Source organism: Notolepis coatsorum, assembly GCF_963971535.1.
Source record: "Notolepis coatsorum genome assembly, chromosome: 5".
NCBI classification, from domain to species: Eukaryota; Metazoa; Chordata; class Actinopteri; order Aulopiformes; family Paralepididae; genus Notolepis; species Notolepis coatsorum.
Genome location: NC_140169.1, coordinates 52953467 through 52980528, shown reverse-complemented (window position 1 = coordinate 52980528; position 27062 = coordinate 52953467). Strand labels below are relative to the sequence as shown.

The 27062-nt window shown below is 45.3% G+C and overlaps 1 protein-coding gene across 1 annotated transcript in view; it reads right to left on the bottom strand.

The window, feature by feature from the left end:
- Positions 1 to 718: 718 nt before the first annotated feature.
- Positions 719 to 27062, bottom strand: part of LOC311228188 (disheveled-associated activator of morphogenesis 1-like) — a gene marked incomplete at its 5' end in the record, with an annotated part of 57153 nt that continues 30809 nt past the window's right edge. Inside the window, 9 exons of the mRNA XM_084314100.1 lie at positions 719 to 7391; positions 9295 to 9465; positions 13474 to 13605; positions 14104 to 14164; positions 15648 to 15755; positions 19498 to 19666; positions 23454 to 23542; positions 26150 to 26256; positions 26960 to 27044. Of these exons, the coding sequence (XP_084170226.1) occupies positions 7176 to 7391; positions 9295 to 9465; positions 13474 to 13605; positions 14104 to 14164; positions 15648 to 15755; positions 19498 to 19666; positions 23454 to 23542; positions 26150 to 26256; positions 26960 to 27044 (1138 nt within the window). The 3' untranslated portion in view covers positions 719 to 7175. The remainder of the gene's footprint in view (positions 7392 to 9294; positions 9466 to 13473; positions 13606 to 14103; positions 14165 to 15647; positions 15756 to 19497; positions 19667 to 23453; positions 23543 to 26149; positions 26257 to 26959; positions 27045 to 27062) is intronic.

Sequence of the window (27062 nt, the reverse complement as noted above, 5' to 3'; positions counted from 1 at the left end):
CTGTTTCAGCAGTCACACTGGCTGTTTGGATGTTTATTAAAATCAAAAAAGGAAGCCTTGATCGCCCCCATGTGGCAGTGTGTTGTAGCTACCGCACTATGCTTGACGCTGTTATAGGGGGAATTCCACTTCTCCTGTACAGTAGTCATCTGGAGAATGTGTTTAATGTTGCTTTGCCAAAAGACAATCTGATGAAAACCAGGCTACGTTTTGACTTAGACTTGTAGGTTGCATGACAGATGTCACAATGGACAATAGGTTTTAGATAAACTGGTAAAAGGCCAGTGTTTGACTCAATTTATATTTACAGTGTATATTTTTCCACATATCCTCTCTTTTGATTGCACCAGATCTAGGCTAATAAACACCTATGGTAGGAAAGCCCTGATAGAAGCAGAACATCAGACATTACAACTAGTCCTGAATCTCTTATGTTCAACAATGTGTATCAGGCTTCTATAAATCATGTGTATCAGGCTTCTATAAATCACTGAGTAATATGTGTACTGTATCATTGACATTGGAAACATCGTCAATGTCATAACATTTTATTATCTTATATATATATAATCTTATAATTATATATATCATTGTTATATATATAAACATATAACGCATTATATATAGAGAGAGAGATACAGATAGATACAGAGAGAGATATAGACAGCGAGAGAGACAGACAGAGAAATTAATATTACAACAACTCAGTTTTCTCCCATTTATTAACCTCAGATCATTGTACAAAGGAGGTACCTGTTTCCTCACACAGGCTGGATTTGCACAGGGGAGAAATAAAACAATCTCTACTGAATTCTATGGCAGTGGTTCTCAACCTGGAGGTCTGGACCCCCAAGGGGGCCACCAAATCATTTCGCCCGGTCATGAAGATACATTCTCAAATGTATCATCGTTGACATAGATTTTTCTTTTTCCCTCTCCTGTGACGTAATTCATATGTAAAGTCCCCGATTATAAATTAAGTTAAAGAGCCTGAATAAGGGGCACTGACCTAAAAAGGCTAACCGCAGTAACAACGATTTTGGTCCAGAATTGAACTATGACTGAAATGTAACCTTTGGATATCTGTGGCAACATTTCCTGGTTCAATCTTGTTCTGTTCTAGAGAAAATTGGGGCGTAGAAATTGCAGTAACTAACAAAAACCCAAGGCAAACGTGCGTGTAATTACAGTCGTACTAGTTATAATAGTCTGTTTATCCCTGAAAAGCTAACGCTATCTAGTTTGCGAGACGGGACTAGATGGCGCATTAGTTATATTAGCGACGCACTGGCAGCGGACTAAAACAGATTTCTCCCTTTGGCCGACTCACCCTTGCTTAACCCTTCCACTGCCACATATTGTCACAGTGAAAGGGTTAACCGGCTGTCGTGCGGCAGTGAAAGGGTTAATCTGCTACAGGTGACGGGCCCACGCATGTCCCATGAAGAAATCTGTTTATATTTGAGAGGTTTACTTACTGGGAGCACACAGTACAACCATAACCAGATGGTAAATCATAGGCCTACTTAATGATCTTATAGTCATACTTTATATAACGTCAACTTGATATAGCTATACAACAAGTATTACAACTATTTAGAAATGGGCTCGCTTTGATTGATATATCGATTGCTATTCTAACAAGAACAGATTCATTATATTCTATATAGCTCTAATTCTAAGAACTAGGTTACAGTATAATAGTCTATCTTCTATCTATATATATATGTGTGTGTGTGTGTGTTCTTCTATCAAAAGTGTATAAGGCAAATAAATACATATAAAATGAAAAGAAAATATCTGCAGAACAAACCTGATGAAGTGGATATTGCAACAAAAGGTACTTTAGGGCTGCTTTAAATTCTCTCAATTACTAATCTATTTCAACTTTTAAAACATGCAGAAGTCTATAAATAAAACAATTAAATACAAATGGAATCAGACGTTAGAATTGTAGTTACTGCACGTTGCATTACGTATGTAACCCTTTAACCCTTTCACTACCACACTACAGAAGGTTAACCTTTCACTGCCACACTACAGCCTGTTAACCGTCTGTAGTGTGCTAGTGAAAGGGTTAACCTTCTGTATTGTCGCAGTGAAAGGGTTAACCCCTTTGGTAGTGTGGTAGTGAAAGGGTTAATACAAACGCAGCGTGCGTGATAGATAGGTCAAATCATTGGTCATGGTTTTCATGGCATTATGACTTCATGAATACCTATTTAATAAGTGCATTACCACTTCTCCACCTATAACACATTTGGATGGACAGTCAATAAACTTTTAAGCTATTTTTATCACCTCAGCGTCGGCGTAGTTACTGCAGTTAGCCTTTGTAGGGCTCGGCGACGGGCCTGTTGCTCTGAACCAGGAAAAACTGCTTTTTCCTTCGATGCTTCCGACACCTGGAACGCCCTCCGACTGACTCTGAAGCCGAAGGTTCTTCCAACACCTGGAACGCCCTCCGACTGACTCTGAAGCCGAAGGTCCTTCCGACACCTGGAACGCCCTCCGACTGACTCTGAAGTCGAAGGTCCTTCCAACACCTGGAACGCCCTCCGACTGACTCTGAAGCCGAAGGTTCTTCCAACACCTGGAACGCCCTCCGACTGACTCTGAAGCTGAAGGTTCTTCCGACACCTGGAACGCCCTCCGACTGACTCTGAAGCCGAAGGTTCTTCCGACACCTGGAACGCCCTCCGACTGACTCTGAAGCCGAAGGTTCTTCCGACACCTGGAACGCCCTCCAACTGACCCTGAAGCTGAAGGTTCTTCCGACACCTGGAACGCCCTCCGACTGACTCTGAAGCCGAAGGTTCTTCCAACACCTGGAACGCCCTCCGACTGACTCTGAAGCTGAAGGTTCTTCCGATACCTGGAACGCCCTCCGACTGACTCTAAGGCCGAAGGTTCTTCCGACACCTGGAACGCCCTCCGACTGACTCTGAAGCCGAAGGTTCTTCCGACACCTGGAACGCCCTCCGACTGACTCTGAAGCCGAAGGTTCTTCCGACACCTGGAACGCCCTCCGACTGACTCTGAAGCTGAAGGTTCTTCCGTCCTTTGCTGCGTTTAAAAGTATGATCTCTGACTTGTAACTGTCTTGGCGGATGTCCTATTCATTGTGCCTATAAGTATTAAATTACTGATAAACGGTGTCTTGTTTTCTAAGCTCGTCGCCGCTGTAAATGAGGGTGACCTCGGTCTCTTACGAGTTGAAATAAAGGTTCGACATGAAAAGTGAAATGACAATTGGACTGCATTTACAGAATATAGTGGATTTCATCCAAAGATATTTACAACTTATTTCTCACATTTACTCCGCCGGCGGCAGAGAGGGGCGACCGTGCGAGGTGCCGACCCCGCTCATCGGGAATCGAGCCGGGAACCTTTCCGATTACCAGACGACTGCTCTACCTCCCGAGCCACTGTCGGCCCTGTGACCATGATGGTCAGAGGTAGAGAACCACTGGTCCACACAGTATGTCGCTCAGATCTGATGTTCAGGGTTTCGCACCAGCAACTTAAAAGACAGGATCAGGTTTATATAAGACGCGTGTTCCTGTGTAAATCCAACCAGTGTGCAGAAGACTTTGCAAAGATATTTAAACTTATTCCGTTAAAACATAAAAGGGGGCAGGGGGCACTCCTGTGAAAAGGGGGGGGAAGAACTTGAGTATTGCATCGATTGGGTAACGGTGTTAATAATGACGTTTAGCATCAACATTATGAATGTGTGCGTGCGTTAGGGCTGTCACTTTAACAAAAAAAAATTTTATTCGATATTCGTTGCAGAATTGTGGACAAGTTCGAATTTCAGCGAACTAGGCTCACCCGCCTGCTGTCATCGTTGGCGGGAAAAAAACCCGCCGGAGCGTCACGTTCTGTGGAGCAGATAAGTGTCCAGACTCCAGATAGCAGCGTGATACGATCCCCATAATTATGTGCATTTCCGAGAGTTCCGAAAAATCCGCTGTCCCTCATATTAGCGGGGCTCTCTTCCTCACGCCGTTAGCATCGGCTAGCCCGACGGCTATTATGAACGTGTCGAAAAGATTCCAGCAAGTGAATCCACAGAATTTGTAGATAGATAGAGAGAGAGATGTGAGAGTAAAGAATCCATAATCCTCGTCGCCAATATTGTGTATAATAACTTCACAAGATAAGACGTTCAAACACTCTGGCAGCATGTAGCAAAACCCACCGTGCCGTCTTAAAGGCATTTTTTTTTCTTTTTTCGAATTTCTCCATTCATGTTCGAATCTGGGCCCTCATTTATCAACAATGCTTATAAAGTGTTCTATTTTCGTTTTTAAGCACAGAATTTAGAATGTGTGTGTACGTACAGAAAAATCGGGATTTATCACACGTGCGTACACAGGTTCTACGCACACTCCGTGTTGATAAATACCATTTGTTCTACGCTCCGCGCTCGTGCACGATTTTAAGTATTTGCATATAGAACCGCCCGTAATTAACCATATACGGTAATGAAACACCCCCATGAAATGTGGAAAAGTGGACTAAGCCGAGCGAAGAGTGTTATGGGAGAAATACGCGACAGGCTGACAGACAGACATGTACACGTACGGTGATGTCGGATATGATATCTATTAACTTCCTAAAGACCATTGCAGCCTGGGCAGCGCAAACACTAATAAAGACTGTTAACCACTGTTTGCCATTGGTGTCATTAATAACCATGCTGGAATATGACTGCCTTTTCTTCGTTTCGTTCGATTAATACCCAGGGATTAAAGTTCTCCGTCAATTCGATTCCAAATCGCGACGGATTTTCCGTAAATTTTCTACCTGCATATGATTTGTAGAGGCATACAATCTATTTTGATGTCGGTATTAGGTAGCCTATATAAACAATAATACGAGAACAATGAATCTCACTGTCATGTAGCCTACGCCATGTGTAGCCTGCCTATATGTGATCAATACAAACTTGAACCTGAATTCCATCATGTCTGTGTGCGGGAGCTCACAAGGCTATTGTCACATGTAAATAAAAACGTGCACTGAAAAGTTACAGTATGTAGTTGGTTGATTATTTGTATGACAGTCAGTACACCCTTGCAAAAAGTATCCGTTTTATTTAATTAATTGAAAACATGCAGCATTGCCTTCCTCCCGGCATGCAGCAACGACATGTATCAGGAAAATGCGCATCGCAACATTGACTGAGTGGAATCCCTTTCTATTCACATAACTGCATTTGTGATGGAGCTTTGACAGCTACATGGGTGGTACAGTAACAGTCTATTGCTCGATCCATCTCCAATATCACGATGGACCGTGCCGGTGGCCAAAGACCCGAGGGTGGAGAGGACTTGAATGTGCACGGGGATGGCATTTGTGCGTTTTGTTCCACGCTCCAATTTCGGTCTCAAATTGCGGTACAAATGAAGGAGGTGTCTCGGGTATAGCGGACTCTAGTTAATATTTTTTATGTTCTCTCTGCAATTAGACTGCCCCTCATTCATTCATTCATTCCTATCTGTTATCTCTGAAAACAGTTCCCCGCGGAGCGCAGTCAGTGCACCCCGTAGTATTCCGATAACCCTATATATAAACCATGCTGCATTCATTCGGAAAGAAAGACCTATTCCAAATGCTATATTTATAGGGTTTGACAATAATTACACTACTGTCGCTATTTTACAATGAACTATAATGAATTACGGGTCATACTACAGAACACGCCAGTGTTGAAACTAATGCACGGAAGCTTATTTCCGCGATGCAATATTCATATTCTACCGCCGGGCGCCAGGTACGCATGCTCCGAGCTGTGCGTAGATATACGCACAAAGTCAAGCACGCGTTCAAATTGACAAGTCACACACTTTGCTTAGAAATGATCGTACGCACGGGTTACGTACATATCTGTGCGTACGCACCATTGATAAATGAGGGCCCTGGTGTTTTGATGTAAATTCGAAATTGAATTCGATATTCGAATATAATGTGACAGCCCTAGCGTGCGTATGTACATGCAACACAGGCACGCGACCACATGAGTGTCCGCACCTGTTGGGGAAAAATGGCAGATTTAGACCCGATTAAGCCTTGGGTTACCCACTCAACAGTTAATAATAACGACAATAGTTAAGGCCAGCTCTTAACAGAAAACAGTCCGTTAAAACATAGTGATCAGATACATATAAATGCTGCATGTCAATAATATATAGAAAAAAACAACTCCTGCTTCTTCACTTGCAATTAAAACCCCCATTTCTATATATATATGTATATATATATTTAACATTTTAAGTCCTGAGTTGGTTTTAATTGGGAGTGAAGGACAATGCACAGGGGACCTTTCATTTCAGTCCCATGTCACCAAGAGGAGTCCAGGCTGTGTGAAAGTCCCCCTCTGTCGGTGATAGTGTTCCGTACAAAATGGCCCCCCTTTGTTTTGTTTTTCAGTATCAAACTTCTACGCCTCAAAGGCGTATTTTTTTCTTTTCAGCCGCACACATCAAGTCAGTGCCTCTGGGGTCTGCCGTACGGACCTAGGAGCATTACGGAATGGTTCTTTATCAAATAATGGGGAGAATCTTCTTTTTCGAGGCCTCTCGGAAACAAAAAAATAAACAAACGGACAAATCGACAAACAAACAAAAAAAAACTCTCCAGCTTCCTCTGTACATGTTGGGAGTGGAGGGGAAGCTCCCCCCACCCCCCCCCCCCCCCCCCTTCTGCTTGTGAGGAGTTTCATTCAACATTTCGGGTCAAGAGGCTGGGTTTCATTTCCTAATTATTCTCCCATTTGGTCATAATAGTTTTATCTTTTGGCTTCTTCTTCTTCTTCTTCTTCTTCTTCTTCTTCTTCTCGTCAGATTGGAAGTAAAATAAAGAAAGATGTAAATAAAGAGGTGTCCAACAGGGTTTCTCAGCGGTTCCCCCACAGCAACGACTCTACGACGTGGCAAGGCCACGGCTTCCTCGAGCGGAGCTGAAGCTGGAAGGGGTGCTGGTGGAGGAGGAGTGGGTCGTAGAACGTGTGTGCGTTAGTCCGACACAGAGTCGAGGAGGGGGGGGGGGGGGGGGGGGGAGGGAAGAACTCTGCCAGAGAAGCAGAAAAAGAGTAAAAATGGAGACCCAGTCTCGACTGCAGGGGGAAATGGAAGGGGCGGTACGGGGCAACCCCGGTGCGCTGTTCTTTAGAAGTTGAGTTTGGTGACCGGTCGCTCCCGGCCTCCGGACTCCGCGGTCTGGCTGTTGATGCGCTTGCGGTTGCGCTTCATCTTGGACAGGTCCTTGTCGAACACCTCGCCGGAGCGCAGCGCCGACACCAGGTCGTCGAACTCGCCGCCGTCGTCCTCGCCGCTGGCCTTGGCCTTCCTCGCCTTGCGCTCCTTCTCCCGCTGCTCCTTCAGCTGCGAGACAAGACCACGGGTCAGTGGTGCGTTTACAGCTTTTTATCCAAAGCGCTTTACAACTTATTCACCACGGTATAAAACGGAAATGTATGGATGAAAAAATTATCTGTTTTTTTGCATCTTGACCAGAAGAAACTCAATGACAATCGACTATGTTATTAGATCCATAGCTATAATATTTAATATAGTTTTAGCACTGCAAACACCGGCATTTATCCCCATTGAACAAAGCGCTGGCACACACAGCCACGGAGTTAAGAACAAAGTCTTATTCACAATGACGGCCTGGCGAGAGGACAAAGGGGCCTCTTGAAGGGTAACGGGGAAAATACAATTCAATTAAAAAATAAATAAACCAAAAAGAACAATCCAGATATTATGACTATTGGACACGGAGCTCCTTAAACGTTTTTGTTTCAATAAGTCAAACTATTTTGAATGGTAAATGGTATCATGATATCCTGGTATCCATGGGGCAGTGCTCGTGGGACGCGGTAGCGCGCCGGTCCACCTCCTCTCTGAGCAGAAGCACGCGCGTTCGACAACTTTCACTCGACTCGTCGTGCCAAAATACAAGCCCTGTACCAATTGGTGGGGGGTTTGCTTGAGCTGTGGAACCTCTCACTATGTGACAAATGGTCCCAACTGGAAGGATGAGACATTTCTTAAATTGTGCTTCAGAAGGAAACTGTCCTCCTCTGGAAGATAAGGGTGTTGTACAGAGGGCTAACATTTTCAACAAAGGCCAATATTGATTAAATAGATTAAATAGCTTTGATAAAGCAGGTCTTACTGTACCCATTGGTGGGTGCTTGCTTTTTATTAAAAATTTTATTTTTTATTATTATCTTTATTCGCGCAGGACCGACAGAGGAGAGAGGGTGAAACGGGAGGAGAAGAGGGGAAGACATGCGGCACATGGCCACCGGGTGTGGGAATCGAACCCAGGGCGACGCTCGACTCAGCGCGCTATGTGGTGTGCTACTGGAGCGCCCTGGTGGGGGCTCGCTTGACTGTTTTGAAACCACTGTTGTGAAACAAATGACATTGAAAAAAATTTAAGTGATGTGTAATTTTTTTCCCCTTCTCAAAATAAAGCTGTTCTGTGCGCACGCCGAGGGGACATTTATGCGCATGCGCGGGAGCGCGCGTGCACGTGACGTCATTAAAACACAGTGCACAACCCCTTATGAAATCACCACTGCATGGCATCATGGTATGGTGGTAACCGGTTATCATAGTATCCTGTTATATTATCGTACAGCTTACGCTCTGCACTCTAGTGGAACTATCCATTTATCAATCTAATACTGAATAATTTTTCAAAGTCACCACCGGGGGCGCCGCCCAGGCGTATCTGGCTGCCACGACCGCGGAGCCAGAGACGCCCCACGAGACGCACGGAGGACGCGGCGATGGTGAAGCGCTGGTGAAGGGTGACGTTGCGAGCGTCTACCTTTAAACCCTCTGAAGGTGCAAACATTATTTCTTAGCTTTTCTCGTAAAATTGCGAGAGAGAAAAAAACAAAGATACAATGTCCACGTAGCTCCTTTCCAACAACTATTTCGGCACTAAACTTAAAGTGGTGTATACAGTCACTTCTACGGTGGTGAAAATAGGGAAGGAGCTGTTGGTGTGGCCACGACCCCGCTTATGTAGAGGAGCGGATGTGGGTGTGGCCAGGCGGATGGGTGTGTACACGTGGAGACAAATTATTCAGTATTAGATTGATAAAGGGATGTGGTTCCACTAGAGTGCAGAGCGCACGCTATACTCATATAACTATGGTTATAGGATAACCGTATGGTATCCTGGTATCATGGTAACCTGGTAACCTGGTATTAGGTTATCATGGTATCCTGGTATCTGACATATAGACAGAGGGATGGGTGACGTTACCTGCGCCTCCATCCTGGCCCTGCGCTCCTCCTCCTCCTTGCGTCTCCTCGTGTTCTCGTTCTCCTGCTGGGCCTCGGCGAAGGACTGGAGGAACTGGTCGAAGATGCCGAAGAACTCGTCCGGCTGCATCTTACTGGCGTCTTCGCCGAAGTGCTTCACGGCCTTCAGGAACTGTGGGACAGAGAGAGACTCGAGAGTCAAGACGTCTCATCGCTAGGGATGTCCCGATCACGTTTTTTTGCTCCCGATCCGATCCCGATCATGTGATTTTGAGTATCTACCGATAGTACCGATATTTCCCGATCCGATCCAAAAAAAAAAAAAAAAATCTTTTTTTTTTTTTATTCAACAAACATGACCATGTTCACGTCTTAAACTCATACTGAGGCCTTAGTTTTGGTTTTAAATTGCATATCATCATTCATATATTTATTGTCACACAGAGCAGAAGAATTTTGCCAAAACAAACCAATAGCATCCAGCTGCAGAACGGCTGACCAGACCCAAACGCATTTCCTTTGATTTAATTATACATCTAATGATTTATGAAGTTAACTTTTCACCTGGATAACGTCAACATTCAGGGTGAATGGGGGGGGGGTTAAGACCAGCTGGTCACTGGGTCAGCTGATCATAACAAGCACATGGGGGGGGGGGGGGGGGGGTTAAGACCAGCTGGTCACTGGGTCAGCTGATCATAACAAGCACACAGGGGGGGGGGGGGGGGGGTTAAAACCAGCTGGTCACTGGGTCAGCTGATCATAACAAGCACACAGGGGGGGGGGGGGGGGTTAAAACCAGCTGGTCACTGGGTCAGCTGATCATAACAAGCACACGGGGGGGGGGGGGGGGGGGGGTTAAGACCAGCTGGTCACTGGGTCAGCTGATCATAACAAGCACACAGGGGGGGGGGGGGGTTAAGACCAGCTGGTCACTGGGTCAGCTGATCATAACAAGCACACAGGGGGGGGGGGGGGGGGTTAAGACCAGCTGGTCACTGGGTCAGCTGATCATAACAAGCACACAGGGGGGGGGGGGGGGGGTTAAGACCAGCTGGTCACTGGGTCAGCTGATCATAACAAGCACACAGGGGGGGGGGGGGGGGGGGGGGGTTAAGACCAGCTGGTCACTGGGTCAGCTGATCATAACAAGCACACAGGGGGGGGGGGGGGGGGGGTTAAGACCAGCTGGTCACTGGGTCAGCTGATCATAACAAGCACACAGGGGGGGGGTTAAGACCAGCTGGTCACTGGGTCAGCTGATCATAACAAGCACACAGGGGGGGGGGGGGGGTTAAGACCAGCTGGTCACTGGGTCAGCTGATCATAACAAGCACACAGGGGGGGGGGGGGGTTAAGACCAGCTGGTCACTGGGTCAGCTGATCATAACAAGCACACAGGGGGGGGGGGGGGGTTAAGACCAGCTGGTCACTGGGTCAGCTGATCATAACAAGCACACAGGGGGGGGGGGGGGGGGGGGGGTTAAGACCAGCTGGTCACTGGGTCAGCTGATCATAACAAGCACACAGGGGGGGGGGGGGTTAAGACCAGCTGGTCACTGGGTCAGCTGATCATAACAAGCACACAGGGGGGGGGGGGGGGTTAAGACCAGCTGGTCACTGGGTCAGCTGATCATAACAAGCACACAGGGGGGGGGGGGTTAAGACCAGCTGGTCACTGGGTCAGCTGATCATAACAGCCCTGTGTTTCCTGCGGCTAGGTGGTGTAGTGGGCAAGGCACTCGCCACCAGTGTGGAGACGCTAGGATTCGCGTGTTCGAATCCAGCTCTCCACATTGTTTTCAGTTTAGCTGGTCGTCCGCAGTAATACACATTGGCCGTATTACGGGGAGGGAAAACTGAAGGGTGGGGATCGGGCGTTGTGGACAGCGACTCCTACAGGTCGGTTGGTGCGCCTGCGCAGTAGAATCAGGAAGTGTCGGGGGCAGCGTGAGCCTCCCACGCGTTACTCCTCGCCACTGAGAGATCGAGCTGCGCAGGTGAAAAGATGCGACTGCTGTTACCTCAAGTACCGGAGGGGACTTGTGCTATGTATGACTTAGTCCACATTGCAGCCGGCTTGTGGGAGGCAAGAAACAGCGTCCGTGACAGGGGAGGGTTGAATTGGATGATACGAAATTGGGATGGGAGAAAATATAGAAAAATGGGAGAAAAAGTGGATCAAAATCAAAAAAAAAAAAACAGCCCTGTGTTTCCTGTAAACCAGCACCACAGACAGACGGAGAAAGAAACATAAAACTAGGGCTGACCCCTATTAATCGATTAGTCGACTAATCGGTCGAAAGGAGCCGTAGTCGACTGGCCAACCTCTTAGTCGAATATAATAAAAAAAATATATATATATATTAATATTTTTATTTTTTTAACATTCTTTCCAAAAGAAAAGAGGCCTAGAAGCGTGGCTAACGCTAATGGCGCGCATACCAGAGGCTAACTGCCTACGAAAACAGGCACAGAGGCACTGAAAGAGGATTTCACCCATCTAATGAACACATGTGACTTTTTTTTTTAAGTCGACCACAGCAAATTTTGGCCAATCCTAGTCGACCATCCAAATCCTTAGTCGGGGACAGCCCTACATAAAACTAGACCCAATATTATTTTTAAATAAAGCTTTCGTATGCACCAGAAATGTTACAATATTAGATTAGATTAGATTCAAATGTGTTGTCGTCATGCAGCACAAGTACAGTTCAACGAAAATAAGTTTGGCGTCCAACCAGAGTGCAAATGTAACAGTAAAGTGCAACACTTTAAGAAAATAACTTGTTGTGATTGTTGCATAGTATAGTTAGCAGTGATGCCAGTAACTAGTAGTTACTCTAATCTGATTACTTTTTTCAGTAAATAGTCATCTAACTTGTTACATTTTACAAGCCAGTAATCTGATTACAGTTACTTTTCCAAGTGGCTGTGCGTTACTATTTAGTTACTATCTCATAATGCTGATGACAAGAGAGCCAGGGGTACAGTCAGCTAGACCGGAGATGGGACCTGCGCTCACGCAGCACGCACACAGCCCCACACACATGTTTACGCTTATAGCTGATTTTAGAATGGCTTCAGCATGAAGTTAAATCAACTATCCAGTTAGTTTTATAGTGTAATTTGGCTACTTGAGAGAGAGTGAGAGTGTGAGAGTGAGAGAGATTCCTGTTACGCGCGACTTGCGGAGTACGCACTGAGTCCGTTGTCTCAGAATGGATGGAGTGCCTGAGCAGTGGACAGCTGTGACCTTATATGGCCTGATGACGTCTCATGATGACCTGTCTGAGCAGCCAATCATGATTTATGACATTATGCACTTTCAATAAAGCATTATAAAAAAAAAAAAAAAAAAAAAACTGTTGTCATTCTTATGTTGTGGCAGCAGCAGGGGGGACAGCGACGACTTAATCGATAATCGAGTAATCAGTAAAGTAACTAGATTACTTTTTAAAGGAGTAATCAGTAATCAGATTACTTTTACAAGTAATCTGTAGCATCACTGATAGTTAGTAACAGCATGTATAGCATATAGGGACTTAGAAAAAAAAACTGCACATTGTATAGGAGTGTACATAGGATCCAGTGCCTTGAAGCGATTTATTAACATGTCTATTTACCATGTCTAATCTAGTTATCTTTTTATTATTATTATTATTATTATTATTATTATTATTATTATTATTATTATTATTATTATTATTATTATTATTATTATTATTATTATTATTATTATTATTACTATTGTTTTATTGCGCAATCGTAGAGGGCATGGCCAACCGCATTTCACTGTATGCCCTGGTATGTATGTGATGAATAAACTCTTAAATCTTGAATCTTGAATCTCAACAGCAATATACAATGTACAGGTGATTAAACTGGGTTACAAAATATACAAATTAGTATACAAATACGTGCCAAAAGATTCACAAAAGACTCACCTGTTTTTATTGGCGTTCTGAGGCTCGGTAAGCCACACATCCCTTGGTTGTGTCGTGATTGTTTTTTAAACTTTATTGTAGTTATATGACTTTGTGTGTATACTCTGTATTTTGTATTTCTTTTAGTATTTCTGCTTTTGTATATTGTACAGCACTTTGGTACAACTTCGGTTGATTTTAAATGTGCTACATAAATAAAGTTGACCTTGACGAGACCTAGCGGTCGGACTCACCAGCTCCTTGGCCTCAGTCAGAGAGTCCTCCACGTCGGAGAAGCTGAAGCTGGCCACGGTGATGAACTGGCTCACCACGGACACATACTTGTCCCCCGCCTCCTGGGGCCGCTTCTTCTGGAACTCCAGCTCCTGGGAGGAGGAGGAGGTGGAGGAGGAGGAGGAGGAGGAGGAGGAGGTGGAGGAGGAAGAGGAGGAGGAGGTGGAGGAGGTGGAGGAGGAGGAGGAGGGAGGGAAGGAGGAGGAGGAGAATTAATATAAGAAAGAACCATATAACCATTTTTCCAACCAGTTTCCATTTTAATTATATATTTATTTCTTTATTTCGCACCATTTCAGCAAAACAGTAAAACATCGAAACATGACAGAAAGTATATAAAGGTGCTGAGTAGAGGCACGCGACTCATTAAATCATCGGATACAAAAAAATAATAATAAAAAGTAAAATAAGTTCATAAAACTATTTTCATAATATTAAGATAATAATAAGATAATAATAACAATAATAATCTAAGTCATAATAATATGTAATATAGAGTCCTGTTTTGAATTATGTTTGTTTTTATTTCTGAAAATCATATAATTCGATTTATATAAAGATGGAGTTACTCCTCCTCATGGATGACTCACACTCTCAACGTTCTTCAAGCCGGTGCGCAGGTTGTTTATCTCTTTCTCCAACTCCGTCATGCTACAGTGAAAAGAGACAACAGAGCATTTAAAGGTTGAACAATAAGGTTTAATATAACATTCTTTATTCATATGTTATTCCTAAGTAATAATAATAATTCTCTAGTTGACTGACTGAGCTCTAGATACAAGGACTAACACTAGACAACATGCTGTCATTCTCTAGTTGACTGACTGAGCTCTAGATACAAGGACTAACACTAGACAACATGCTGTCATTCTCTAGTTGACTGACTGAGCTCTAGATACAAGGACTAACACTAGACAACATGCTGTCATTCTCTAGTTGACTGACTGAGCTCTAGATACAAGGACTAACACTAGACAACATGCTGTCATTCTCTAGTTGACTGACTGAGCTCTTGATACAAGGACTAACACTAGACAACATGCTGTCATTCTCTAGTTGACTGAGCTCTAGATACAAGGACTAACACTAGACAACATGCTGTCATTCTCTAGTTGACTGAGCTCTAGATACAAGGACTAACACTGGACAACATGCTGTCATTCTCTAGTTGACTGACTGAGCTCTAGATACAAGGACTAACACTAGACAACATGCTGTCATTCTCTAGTTGACTGACTGAGCTCTAGATACAAGGACTAACACTAGACAACATGCTGTCATTCTCTAGTTGACTGAGCTCTAGATACAAGGACTAACACTGGACAACATGCTGTCATTCTCTAGTTGACTGACTGAGCTCTAGATACAAGGACTAACACTAGACAACATGCTGTCATTCTCTAGTTGACTGACTGAGCTCTAGATACAAGGACTAACACTAGACAACATGATGTCATTCTCTAGTTGACTGAGCTCTAGATACAAGGACTAACACTAGACAACATGCTGTCATTCTCTAGTTGACTGACTGAGCTCTAGATACAAGGACTAACACTAGACAACATGCTGTCATTCTCTAGTAGTCGACTGACTGAGCTCTAGATACAAGGACTAACACTAGACAACATGCTGTCATTCTCTAGTTGACTGAGCTCTAGATACAAGGACTAACACTAGACAACATGCTGTCATTCTCTAGTTGACTGACTGAGCTCTAGATACAAGGACTAACACTAGACAACACGGTGTCATTCTCTAGTTGACTGACTGAGCTCTAGATACAAGGACTAACACTAGACAACATGCTGTCATTCTCTAGTTGACTGACTGAGCTCTAGATACAAGGACTAACACTAGACAACATGCTGTCATTCTCTAGTTGACTGACTGAGCTCTAGATACAAGGACTAACACTAGACAACATGCTGTCATTCTCTAGTTGACTGACTGAGCTCTAGATACAAGGACTAACACTAGACAACATGCTGTCATTCTCTAGTTGACTGACTGAGCTCTAGAGTTTAAATAGTATTTTCTGTATCTCTGGGTGGTATTTCTGTATCTGAATACCTGTGTCTATGTGGTCAAAGAATCCCGGGGAAGGGGGGGCTTTAAACGGGAGTGATCGACCTACTTGACTTTGGCTGCTTCAGGAACACTCAGGAGTTCTCCCTGGAACATCAGGACTTTGGTATATTTCTTCTCCAGGATGGTGATCAGGTAGTGTAGGAGAGTGATGTTCCTGACACACACACACACACACACACACACACACACACACACACACACACACACACACACACACACACACGGCAAAGCAGTACATTAGGTTTACATTTACATTTCTTCAGGGCTCGTACAGACACAGTGTGCCCCCCCCCCCGTCCATCTCCGCCTTCAATCAAAAATCACTGAAAGAGAAATTGCTCAAATCATATCTCTAAACATTAACCAAACTTGGGAATATTATTGTCTGTATTTATGTATGTATGTAGTATGTAACGTATGTAAGTAGGTAGGTGTGTAAGCCTATGCATGTTGTCCATATTTGGAGGCTTTTGTTTGTGATCAGGCTCTCCCTCCAAAAGCTTCTTGGGAGACCTGACACACACACACAATGTTGATGACGATGTTCTCATGAAAATGAAAACGTGGTTTTACAGTTTCTCCTACAATAAATGGTAAATGGTGCATTTTATATAGCAGCTTTTATCCAAAGCGCTTTACAATTTGTTGTTACTCACATGCAGTGTTGGGACTAACGCGTTACAAAGTAACGCGTTACAGAAACGAAGTTACTTTTTGCCGCAACTAGTACTCTAACGCATTACTTTTGAAATTCAGTAACGCTACTTAAGTTACTGAATGGTTTGTTAGTTCGTTACTGCGTTCTTTTTATGTAGATTCATAGCGAGCGTCCTTATTTCGCCTGCGTTTGTTTTGTTTACTGTAGACTGAAAGGCGCTATATAAAACGAAGTATTATTATTATTATTATTTCTTCCCGTAGCCTCATTCTGGTTTCGCACTTCTGATTGGCCACTGACGTTCTGAAAGAAATAGGCGCTCTCTACAGTAAACAACAAGAGGACGCTCGCTATGAATCTACATAATAAGAACGCAGTAATAATAACGAACTAACAAACCATTTAGCAACTACTTGGAGAGATAATTAATATACAACATGGAAACGAGATAAAGAACATGTTTGAAGGGCTGCTGGAGTCAACTGGACTAACGTTACATCTCGACCACCGCAGACTGGTGACGGTGAGTGCAATGTGTTCACTGAAACTCAAGATCAACGGATTTTGACTGTACGAAAAATCTGCCAGGGAATCTCATAATACTAATCAAACAATATAAATATAGTCCTTTCATGCACAATTGATATCCTAACTATTCTAACGTTGCAATGCTTTGATAACAACGCTGCAAGATGGTTATGAATGAATTAATGAATGGATGAATGAATGAATGAATGAAAACTTTATTTAACAGATTGCAGAATGGGTACAATACAGTACGGCTCAATACATACAATTGTTAAGGGGATGCAGACCTGAGAAAGACGTTTGTCTTGTTTCCATCAGGGTCCCCCATTTTCAATTCATATAGACATTTATGACATACACAACATACATGACATTTATGGCATAGGGACATATAGGTATTTAGTACTGATACATTTGTGACATAAGCGGTATTCAAATATACAGTACTGTTACCCCTAGATCCTGACAGAGTATATACATATGATGGGGAGGGGACTGTACATTAGGAGGGGGTGGGTGGGTGGGAGAGAAATATACATACAGCGGGGAGGGAATATATAATGAAACGCTCTAGACCACATTGCTTAGCAGAGTTCGGTGATGTGAATGGAAACTGTCAAGTTGATCAACCGATTTTGAGTATATGGGGCATGGGACTTGAGCAATTTATTTTTTTTATTTTTTTTTAAATAACTAAATAGTTACTTTTCACAGTAACTCATTACTTTTGGGTGTAAGTAACTAGTACAGTAACGAAGTTACTTTGAAATGAAGTAACTAGTAAAGTAACTGAGTTACTATTTTTCAGTAACTAGCACAACACTGCTCACATGTTACCCGTTCACTCACACATTCACACACCGACGGCGGAGGCGACCACGCAAGGTGCCACAACCTGCTCATCGGGAGCAGTTAGGGGTTAAGTGTCTCTCGCTCAAGAACACATCGACACGCTGCCCGGGAGGAGCGGGAATCGAACCGGGAACCTCCAGATTGCCAGACGACTGCTCTGCCTCCCCGAGCCACTGTCGCCCCCGAGCCAGATGGTGATCCACAGGCTGAACCTACTTGTCGATGCTGGACTCAGTGATCTACAGGCTAAACCTACTTGTCGATGCTGGACTCAGTGATCCACAGGCTAAACCTACTTGTCGATGCTGGACTCAGTGATCCACAGGCTAAACCTACTTGTCGATGCTGGACTCTGTGATCCACAGGCTGAACCTACTTGTCGATGCTGGACTTGGTGATGATCCACAGGCTAAACCTACTTGTCGATGCTGGACTTGGTGATGATCTACAGGCTAAACCTACTTGTCGATGCTGGACTTGGTGATCTACAGGCTAAACCTACTTGTCGATGCTGGACTCAGTGATCCACAGGCTAAACCTACTTGTCAATGCTGGACTTGGTGATCCACAGGCAAAACCTACTTGTCGATGCTGGACTTGGTGATCCACAGGCTAAACCTACTTGTCGATGCTGGACTCAGTGATCTACAGGCTAAACCTACTTGTCGATGCTGGACTCAGTGATCTACAGGCTGAACCTACTTGTCGATGCTGGACTTGGTGATGATCTACAGGCTAAACCTACTTGTCGATGCTGGACTTGGTGATGATCCACAGGCTAAACCTACTTGTCGATGCTGGACTCAGTGATCCACAGGCTAAACCTACTTGTCGATGCTGGACTTGGTGATGATCTACAGGCTGAACCTACTTGTCGATGCTGGACTCAGTGATCCACAGGCTAAACCTACTTGTCGATGCTGGACTCTGTGATCCACAGGCTGAACCTACTTGTCGATGCTGGACTTGGTGATGATCCACAGGCTAAACCTACTTGTCGATGCTGGACTTGGTGATGATCTACAGGCTAAACCTACTTGTCGATGCTGGACTTGGTGATGATCTACAGGCTAAACCTACTTGTCGATGCTGGACTCAGTGATCCACAGGCTAAACCTACTTGTCGATGCTGGACTTGGTGATCCACAGGCTAAACCTACTTGTCGATGCTGGACTTGGTGATCCACAGGCTAAACCTACTTGTCGATGCTGGACTCAGTGATCTACAGGCTAAACCTACTTGTCGATGCTGGACTCAGTGATCTACAGGCTAAACCTACTTGTCGATGCTGGACTCAGTGATCTACAGGCTGAACCTACTTGTCGATGCTGGACTTGGTGATGATCCACAGGCTAAACCTACTTGTCGATGCTGGACTCTGTGATCTACAGGCTAAACCTACTTGTCGATGCTGGACTTGGTGATCCACAGGCTAAACCTACTTGTCGATGCTGGACTTGGTGATGATCCACAGGCTAAACCTACTTGTCGATGCTGGACTTGGTGATGATCTACAGGCTAAACCTACTTGTCGATGCTGGACTCAGTGATCTACAGGCTAAACCTACTTGTCGATGCTGGACTCAGTGATCCACAGGCTAAACCTACTTGTCGATGCTGGACTCAGTGATCCACAGGCTAAACCTACTTGTCGATGCTGGACTTGGTGATGATCTACAGGCTAAACCTACTTGTCGATGCTGGACTCTGTGATCTACAGGCTAAACCTACTTGTCGATGCTGGACTTGGTGATCCACAGGCTAAACCTACTTGTCGATGCTGGACTTGGTGATGATCCACAGGCTAAACCTACTTGTCGATGCTGGACTTGGTGATGATCTACAGGCTAAACCTACTTGTCGATGCTGGACTTGGTGTCTGCGATCTTGTTGAGCGAGGACACCTTGAAGCCGTAGGCGTTGCCCCGCTGGCCCTTGTTCATGTAGTTCCCGAAGGCCAGGACCACCTCCAGAAGCTGCTTCAGGTTCCGGCTGTGCAACACCTCCTTGGAGGCCTTGATGAGCGCTGCGGGGGGGAGCCACGGAGGGGAGGTTAACCCTTTCACTGCCGCCTCACACGACAGCCGGTTAACCCTTTCACTGTGACAATACGGAAGGGGTTAGCCCCTTTCACTATCACACAACCGACGGCGATGCTCCCATCATTAATCATTAGCATTTAGCGGATGCAGAGCTAATGATGAAGCATCGCCGTCGGTTGTGTGATAGTAAAGGGTTAACCTTCTGTCGTGTGGCAGTGAAAGGGTTAATATAATAATAATAATACTAATAATAATACACTTTATTTGTACAGCACCTTTCATACAGACACTGCAGCTCAAAGTGCTTCACAACAGAAAAAAAGACAAAAGGCATAAAATGAGCACGTAAAGTGCAGACATATAAAATCACAGTTTTTCACACATGAGGATCTAACATCCCAACAGGCCACCTTGTTTATGGTTTGATTCAGTTTTAAATAGACAATAATAAAAAAAAAGGAGTAAGATAAAATAGACGGAGTAAAATAATGCTGTGCAATAAAATAGTAGAATAGAATAGATAAAAAAATAAATGTACAGTGCAATACAATTGTTTTGGATTACTGTTCAACAACAAAGTCCAAATAATTAATTTTTTACATTTATTTAACCTTTATTTACCCAGGCAAGCAAGTAAGAACAAATTATTATATTATTTAAGAGATTAAGAGTTGGACAATATCGGTATATCGGTATCAGTAAAAAAGCCAATATCGAGCATCCCTACATATAAGCATAGTAGGTAGTAGTATAGACATATTAGCATAGTAGGTAGTAGTAGAGACATATTAGCATAGCAGGTAGTAGTATAGACATATTAGCATAGTAGGTAGTAGTAAAGACATAATAGCATATTAGGTAGTAGTATAGACATATTAGCATAGTAGGTAGGGATGTCCCGATCAAATTTTTTTGCTCCCATATCCGATGCCGATCATGTGATTTTGAGTATCTACCGATACCGATCTTTCCCGATCCGATAAAAAAAGAAATGATAAAAAAAAAATTATAATTTTCTCCCATCCCCCACTTGCACAATCTGAAAGTAGCCACTTCCGGTTGCCAATGGCACTTCCTGTCCCATCCAAATACATTGGTTTTAGCTACTTTTCTCCCCTTATTTAAACAACTTTGTCGTCACAGAGAGGCAATGAAACGTTTGTATTATTATAGTATAGAATGTATTTAATAAGCAAACGTTTGTCAGCAGGGTTTTTGGGCTGTATTTCATGTAAAAACGTTTACTGTTAGTTTCCTTGCTCAGCCAGCATTAGCTAACAGAAGCTAGTGGTTAAACAGGCCGGATTAGCTTTGAGCTAACTATCTTTCCCGACCCATGTATTCATTCCATTCTAAACATAACGTTAGTTTACAAAACATGACCTGTCTATATAACGTTGAGGAACAAATTATAAGTGTGTGGGTGTGTGTTTTGGTGAACATTGGACTGCAAACAGAAAATGCATCACAGTTACAGACAGTAGCTACTGTTAGCTGCACTCAGGCGGCGCGATCAGCCTGTTGGACAGGGAATGAAGATCTCCAGCGAACACTTCATTGCCTCGGATTATGTTGTTGGGGGTGGAAGGTTTGTCCAGAAGACCACTAATCAGCTGAAGCCTGATGCGGTTCCCTCGGTCTTCGACAGACAGACCGGTGCAGGCTTCCGGGAGCGATGGCTAGCTAGTTAGCACCAGCCGAGGACCGGCGTTAGCTGCCGGGAGCGATGGCTAGCTAGTTAGCACCAGCCGGGGACCTGGAGCGATGGCTAGCTAGTTAGCACCAGTCGGGGACCGGCGTTAGCTGCCGCGAGCGATGGCTAGCTAGTTAGCACCAGCCGGGGACCGGCGTCAGCTCCCGGGAGCGATGGCTAGCTAGTTAGCACCAGCCGAGGACCGGCGTTAGCTGCCGGGAGCGATGGCTAGCTAGTTAGCACCAGCTGGGGACCTGGAGCGATGGCTAGCTAGTTAGCACCAGTCGGGGACCGGCGTCAGCTGCCGGGAGCGATGGCTAGCTAGTTAGCACGAGTCGGGGACCGGCGTCAGCTCCCGGGAGCGATGGCTAGCTAGTTAGCACCAGCCGGGGACCTGGAGCGATGGCTAGCTAGTTAGCACCAGTCGGGGACCGGCGTTAGCTGCCGGGAGCGATGGCTAGCTAGTTAGCACCAGCCGGGGACCGGCGTCAGCTCCCGGGAGCGATGGCTAGCTAGTTAGCACCAGTCGGTTGGTCCCCGGCTGGTGCTAACTAGCTAGCCATCGCTCCCGGCAGCTAACGCCGGTCCCCGACTGGTGCTAACTAGCTAGCCATCGCTCCCGGCAGCTGACGCCGGTCCCCGACTGGTGCTAACTAGCTAGCCATCGCTCCAGGTCCCCGGCTGGTGCTAACTAGCTAGCCATCGCTCCCGGCAGCTAACGCCGGTCCTCGGCTGGTGCTAACTAGCTAGCCATCGCTCCCGGGAGCTGACGCCGGTCCCCGGCTGGTGCTAACTAGCTAGCCATCGCTCCCGGCAGCTAACGCCGGTCCTCGGCTGGTGCTAACTAGCTAGCCATCGCTCCCGGGAGCCTGCGCCGGTCTGTCTGTCGAAGACCGAGGGAACCGCATCAGGCTTCAGCTGATTAGTGGTCTTCTGGACAAACCTTCCACCCCCAACAACATAATCCGAGGCAATGAAGTGTTCGCTGGAGATCTTCATTCCCTGTCCAACAGGCTGATCGCGCCGCCTGAGTGCAGCTAACAGTAGCTACTGTCTGTAACTGTGATGCATTTTCTGTTTGCAGTCCAATGTTCACCAAAACACACACCCACACACTTATAATTTGTTCCTCAACGTTATATAGACAGGTCATGTTTTGTAAACTAACGTTATGTTTAGAATGGAATGAATACATGGGTCGGGAAAGATAGTTAGCTCAAAGCTAATCCGGCCTGTTTAACCACTAGCTTCTGTTAGCTAATGCTGGCTGAGCAAGGAAACTAACAGTAAACGTTTTTACATGAAATACAGCCCAAAAACCCTGCTGACAAACGTTTGCTTATTAAATACATTCTATACTATAATAATACAAACGTTTCATTGCCTCTCTGTGACGACAAAGTTGTTTAAATAAGGGGAGAAAAGTAGCTAAAACCAATGTATTTGGATGGGACAGGAAGTGCCATTGGCAACCGGAAGTCAGCCGGAAGTGGCTACTTTCAGATTGTGCAAGTGGAGAATTTCTCACATTACATTCACCCTGAATGTTGACGTTATCCAGGTGAAAAGTTAACTTCATTCAAGCGAGGCATTGCAACCGGAGTAATCTAAAAACTCTGCCTCCAACCTGCTGCTTCATGAGAGCAATGGCGCCATCGTCTGTAAAAATCAGGTGACTGCAAGTTCTGCAACTAGTGGATGTCCCTCATCCTTGACATAAATCATTTGATGTATAATTAAATCAAAGGAAATACGTTTGTTTTGGCAAAATTCTTCTGCTCTGTGTGACAATAAATAAATGGATGATATGCAATTAAAAACCAAAACTAAGGCCTCAGTATGAGTTTAAGACGTGAACATGGTCATGTTTGTTGAATAATAATAATAAAAGAATAAAATCCCGATTTTCTTTTCCCGATCCCGATCTTCTGAAAATCACGTTATTGGATCGGGACATCCCTAATAGTAGGTAGTAGTATAGACAAGGTAGATTACTTAGTAGCAAAGTGCATGATAGTAAAAGACAGTACGAAGGTTAGTATTTAAAAATAATCTTTTATATTTTGATCTCCCCTCACCTTCCACTTTGGGTTTGATCTCGGCTATCCGCTCGGCAAACTTCTTCTTGAAGTACAGAGACTGTAGCCTCTGCTGGTAGTGGTTTATTCTGGTGGAAATGGAAAAGGTTGTGAAGAGAACAATTCAACGCGTGATCTTTTCCCGTAGCCTCTGTGAGCGAAGACGCTCTTTGATTGCGGCGAAGACGAAAAAGACGCTCTCCGATTGGCTAACCCTAACCCTAACTCTAAGCATAACCACTTCAAAAGAGGGCCTAGGCATAACCACTTCGAAAGAGGGCCTAGGCATAACCACTTCAAAAGAGGGCCTAATCATAACCACTTCGAAAGAGGGCCTAGGCATAACCACTTCGAAAGAGGGCCTAGGCATAACCACTTCGAAAGAGGGCCTAATCATAACCACTTCGAAAGAGGGCCTACTCATAACCACTTCGAAAGAGGGCCTAGGCATAACCACTTCGAAAGAGGGCCTAAGCATAACCACTTCGAAAGAGGGCCTAGGCATAACCACTTCGAAAGAGGGCCTAATCATAACCACTTCGAAAGAGGGCCTAATCATAACCACTTCGAAAGAGGGCCTAAGCATAACCACTTCGAAAGAGGGCCTAGGCATAACCACTTCGAAAGAGGGCCTAATCATAACCACTTCGAAAGAGGGCCTAATCATAACCACTTCGAAAGAGGGCCTAATCATAACCACTTCGAAAGAGGGCCTAATCATAACCACTTCGAAAGAGGGCCTAATCATAACCACTTCGAAAGAGGGCCTAAGCATAACCACTTCGAAAGAGGGCCTAGGCATAACCACTTCGAAAGAGGGCCTAGGCATAACCACTTCGAAAGAGGGCCTAATCATAACCACTTCGAAAGAGGGCCTAGGCATAACCACTTCGAAAGAGGGCCTAAGCATAACCACTTCGAAAGAGGGCCTAGGCATAACCACTTCGAAAGAGGGCCTAATCATAACCACTTCGAAAGAGGGCCTAATCATAACCACTTCGAAAGAGGGCCTAAGCATAACCACTTCGAAAGAGGGCCTAGGCATAACCACTTCGAAAGAGGGCCTAGGCATAACCACTTCGAAAGAGGGCCTAATCATAACCACTTCGAAAGAGGGCCTAGGCATAACCACTTCGAAAGAGGGCCTAATCATAACCACTTCGAAAGAGGGCCTAAGCATAACCACTTCGAAAGAGGGCCTAAGCATAACCACTTCGAAAGAGGGCCTAAGCATAACCACTTCGAAAGAGGGCCTAGGCATAACCACTTCGAAAGAGGGCCTAAGCATAACCACTTCGAAAGAGGGCCTAAGCATAACCACTTCAAAAGAGGGCCTAAGCATAACCACTTCGAAAGAATGCCTAAGCATAACCACTTCAAAAGAATGCCTAAGCATAACCACTTCGAAAGAATGCCTAAAGCATAACCACTTCAAAAGAGGGCCTAAGCATAACCACTTCGAAGCAGAGAATATATGTACAAGGCGGAAGAAACCCTTCGGAGCTAAACCAGTCAGAGAGGGTCTTTTCTTCTTCGCTGTACGCGGCCTAGCCAATCAGAGAGCGTCTTCGCAAACAGAGGCTACGGAAAAAGATCACGCCAATTCAACACATTCAAATTCAACTCAATTGTAATGATCGTTGGTTGGTCAGTGGGAAAATGCCCTTTGTATCGGAGGTTTCCAAGATAAAGATGGGAGTCAGACTACGGTTTAAACTTGACAACACAAAAAAATAAAACACATTAGCAAAACACTGCAACAGGAAGTGGAACTGTAGTCCGAGCCGTGTCCCCTAGCAACAACACGTCAAACAACAGGAAGTGGAACTGTAGTCCGAGCTGTGTCCCCTAGCAACAACACGTCAAACAACAGGAAGTGGAACTGTAGTCCGAGCCGTGTCCCCTAGCAACAACACGTCAAACAACAGGAAGTGGAACTGTAGTCCGAGCCGTGTCCCCTAGCAACAACACGTCAAACAACAGGAAGTGGAACTGTAGTCCGAGCCGTGTCCCCTAGCAACAACACGTCAAACAACAGGAAGTGGAAGTGTAGTCCGAGCCGTGTCCCCTAGCAACAACACGTCAAACAACAGGAAGTGGAACTGTAGTCCGAGCTGTGTCCCCTAGCAACAACACGTCAAACAACAGGAAGTGGAACTGTAGTCCGAGCTGTGTCCCCTAGCAACAACACGTCAAACAACAGGAAGTGGAACTGTAGTCCGAGCCGTGTCCCCTAGCAACAACACGTCAAACAACAGGAAGTGGAACTGTAGTCCGAGCCGTGTCCCCTAGCAACAACACGTCAAACAACAGGAAGTGGAACTGTAGTCCGAGCCGTGTCCCCTAGCAACAACACGTCAAACAACAGGAAGTGGAACTGTAGTCCGAGCCGTCTCCTAGCAACAACACGTCAAACAACAGGAAGTGGAACTGTAGTCCGAGCCGTCTCCTAGCAACAACACGTCAAACAACAGGAAGTGGAACTGTAGTCCAAGCCGTCTCCTAGCAACAACACGTCAAACAACAGGAAGTGGAACTGTAGTCCGAGCCGTCTCCTAGCAACAACACGTCAAACAACAGGAAGTGGAAATGTAGTCCAAGCCGTCTCCTAGCAACAACACGTCAACAAACATTCCACTGGAACCGCCTACAACCCCCGGAGTGCGGCGGGCGGCCGGACGCGCTGAAGTCTCTACCTGCTCATCTCGTAGAAGAAGCGGTCGGCCTTCGCCATGCGGTCCAGCTCGTGCTTGTGTTCCTCCAGGAGATCCACGTCGCTCTTCTCCGGGACGAACTTCAGCATCTGGAGGAGCAATAGATTCTCAGTTATTATTATTATTATTTTTTTTTTAATCTTTTTCCCCCTCCTTTTTCCTCCGATTTTCTCCCATCCCAATGTTAGTCGTTATGCCAATTCCCAATCCCCTTCCTGGTCGCTGCGCACTTACCCCCCACAGTCGGTCTGGGAGAGTGGAGGCTATCACGTGCTTCCTCCGACACACGTGTAGCCAATCAACCGCTTCTTTTCACCTGGCAGCGCGGATTCTCACTGAGAGGGTGTAACGTGTGGAAGGATCACACTATCCCACTTAGATCCTATCCTCGCTTAGCAGGCGCCCCAACCGAACTGTAGGAGTCGCTGTTTACAACGACCAGGACACACCCCGCCAGCTTCTCCCACCCTCTAATACTGCCAATTGTATTAGTGTGAACGGCCAGCCAAGCTGGTGACAACCCCGGAGCTGTGAGCTGGATTTGAACAGGCGAATCCAGCGTCTCCGGGGTTGGTGACGAACGCAATCTCTGTTACGCCACCTGACCGCCCCGATTCTCAGTTATTCTACTGTAGTGAAGCGTCATCTGGAGGAGCAATAGATTCCCAGTTATTCTACTGTAGTGCAGCGTCTGGAGGAGCAATAGATTCCCAGTTATTCTACTGATTAATGATCCAGAGTGAATGAAAGCCTGGCTGTTTGGGGTCCACACCGGGGGGCCGTCAGACCCACCTGCTCCAGCATGTCTTTGGGGAGATCCTCCTGTTCGTCCATCGTCAGGATGGCTCTCTTCATCTCCTCGTTTGAAAGCTTCAGCCTACAGCACACACACACA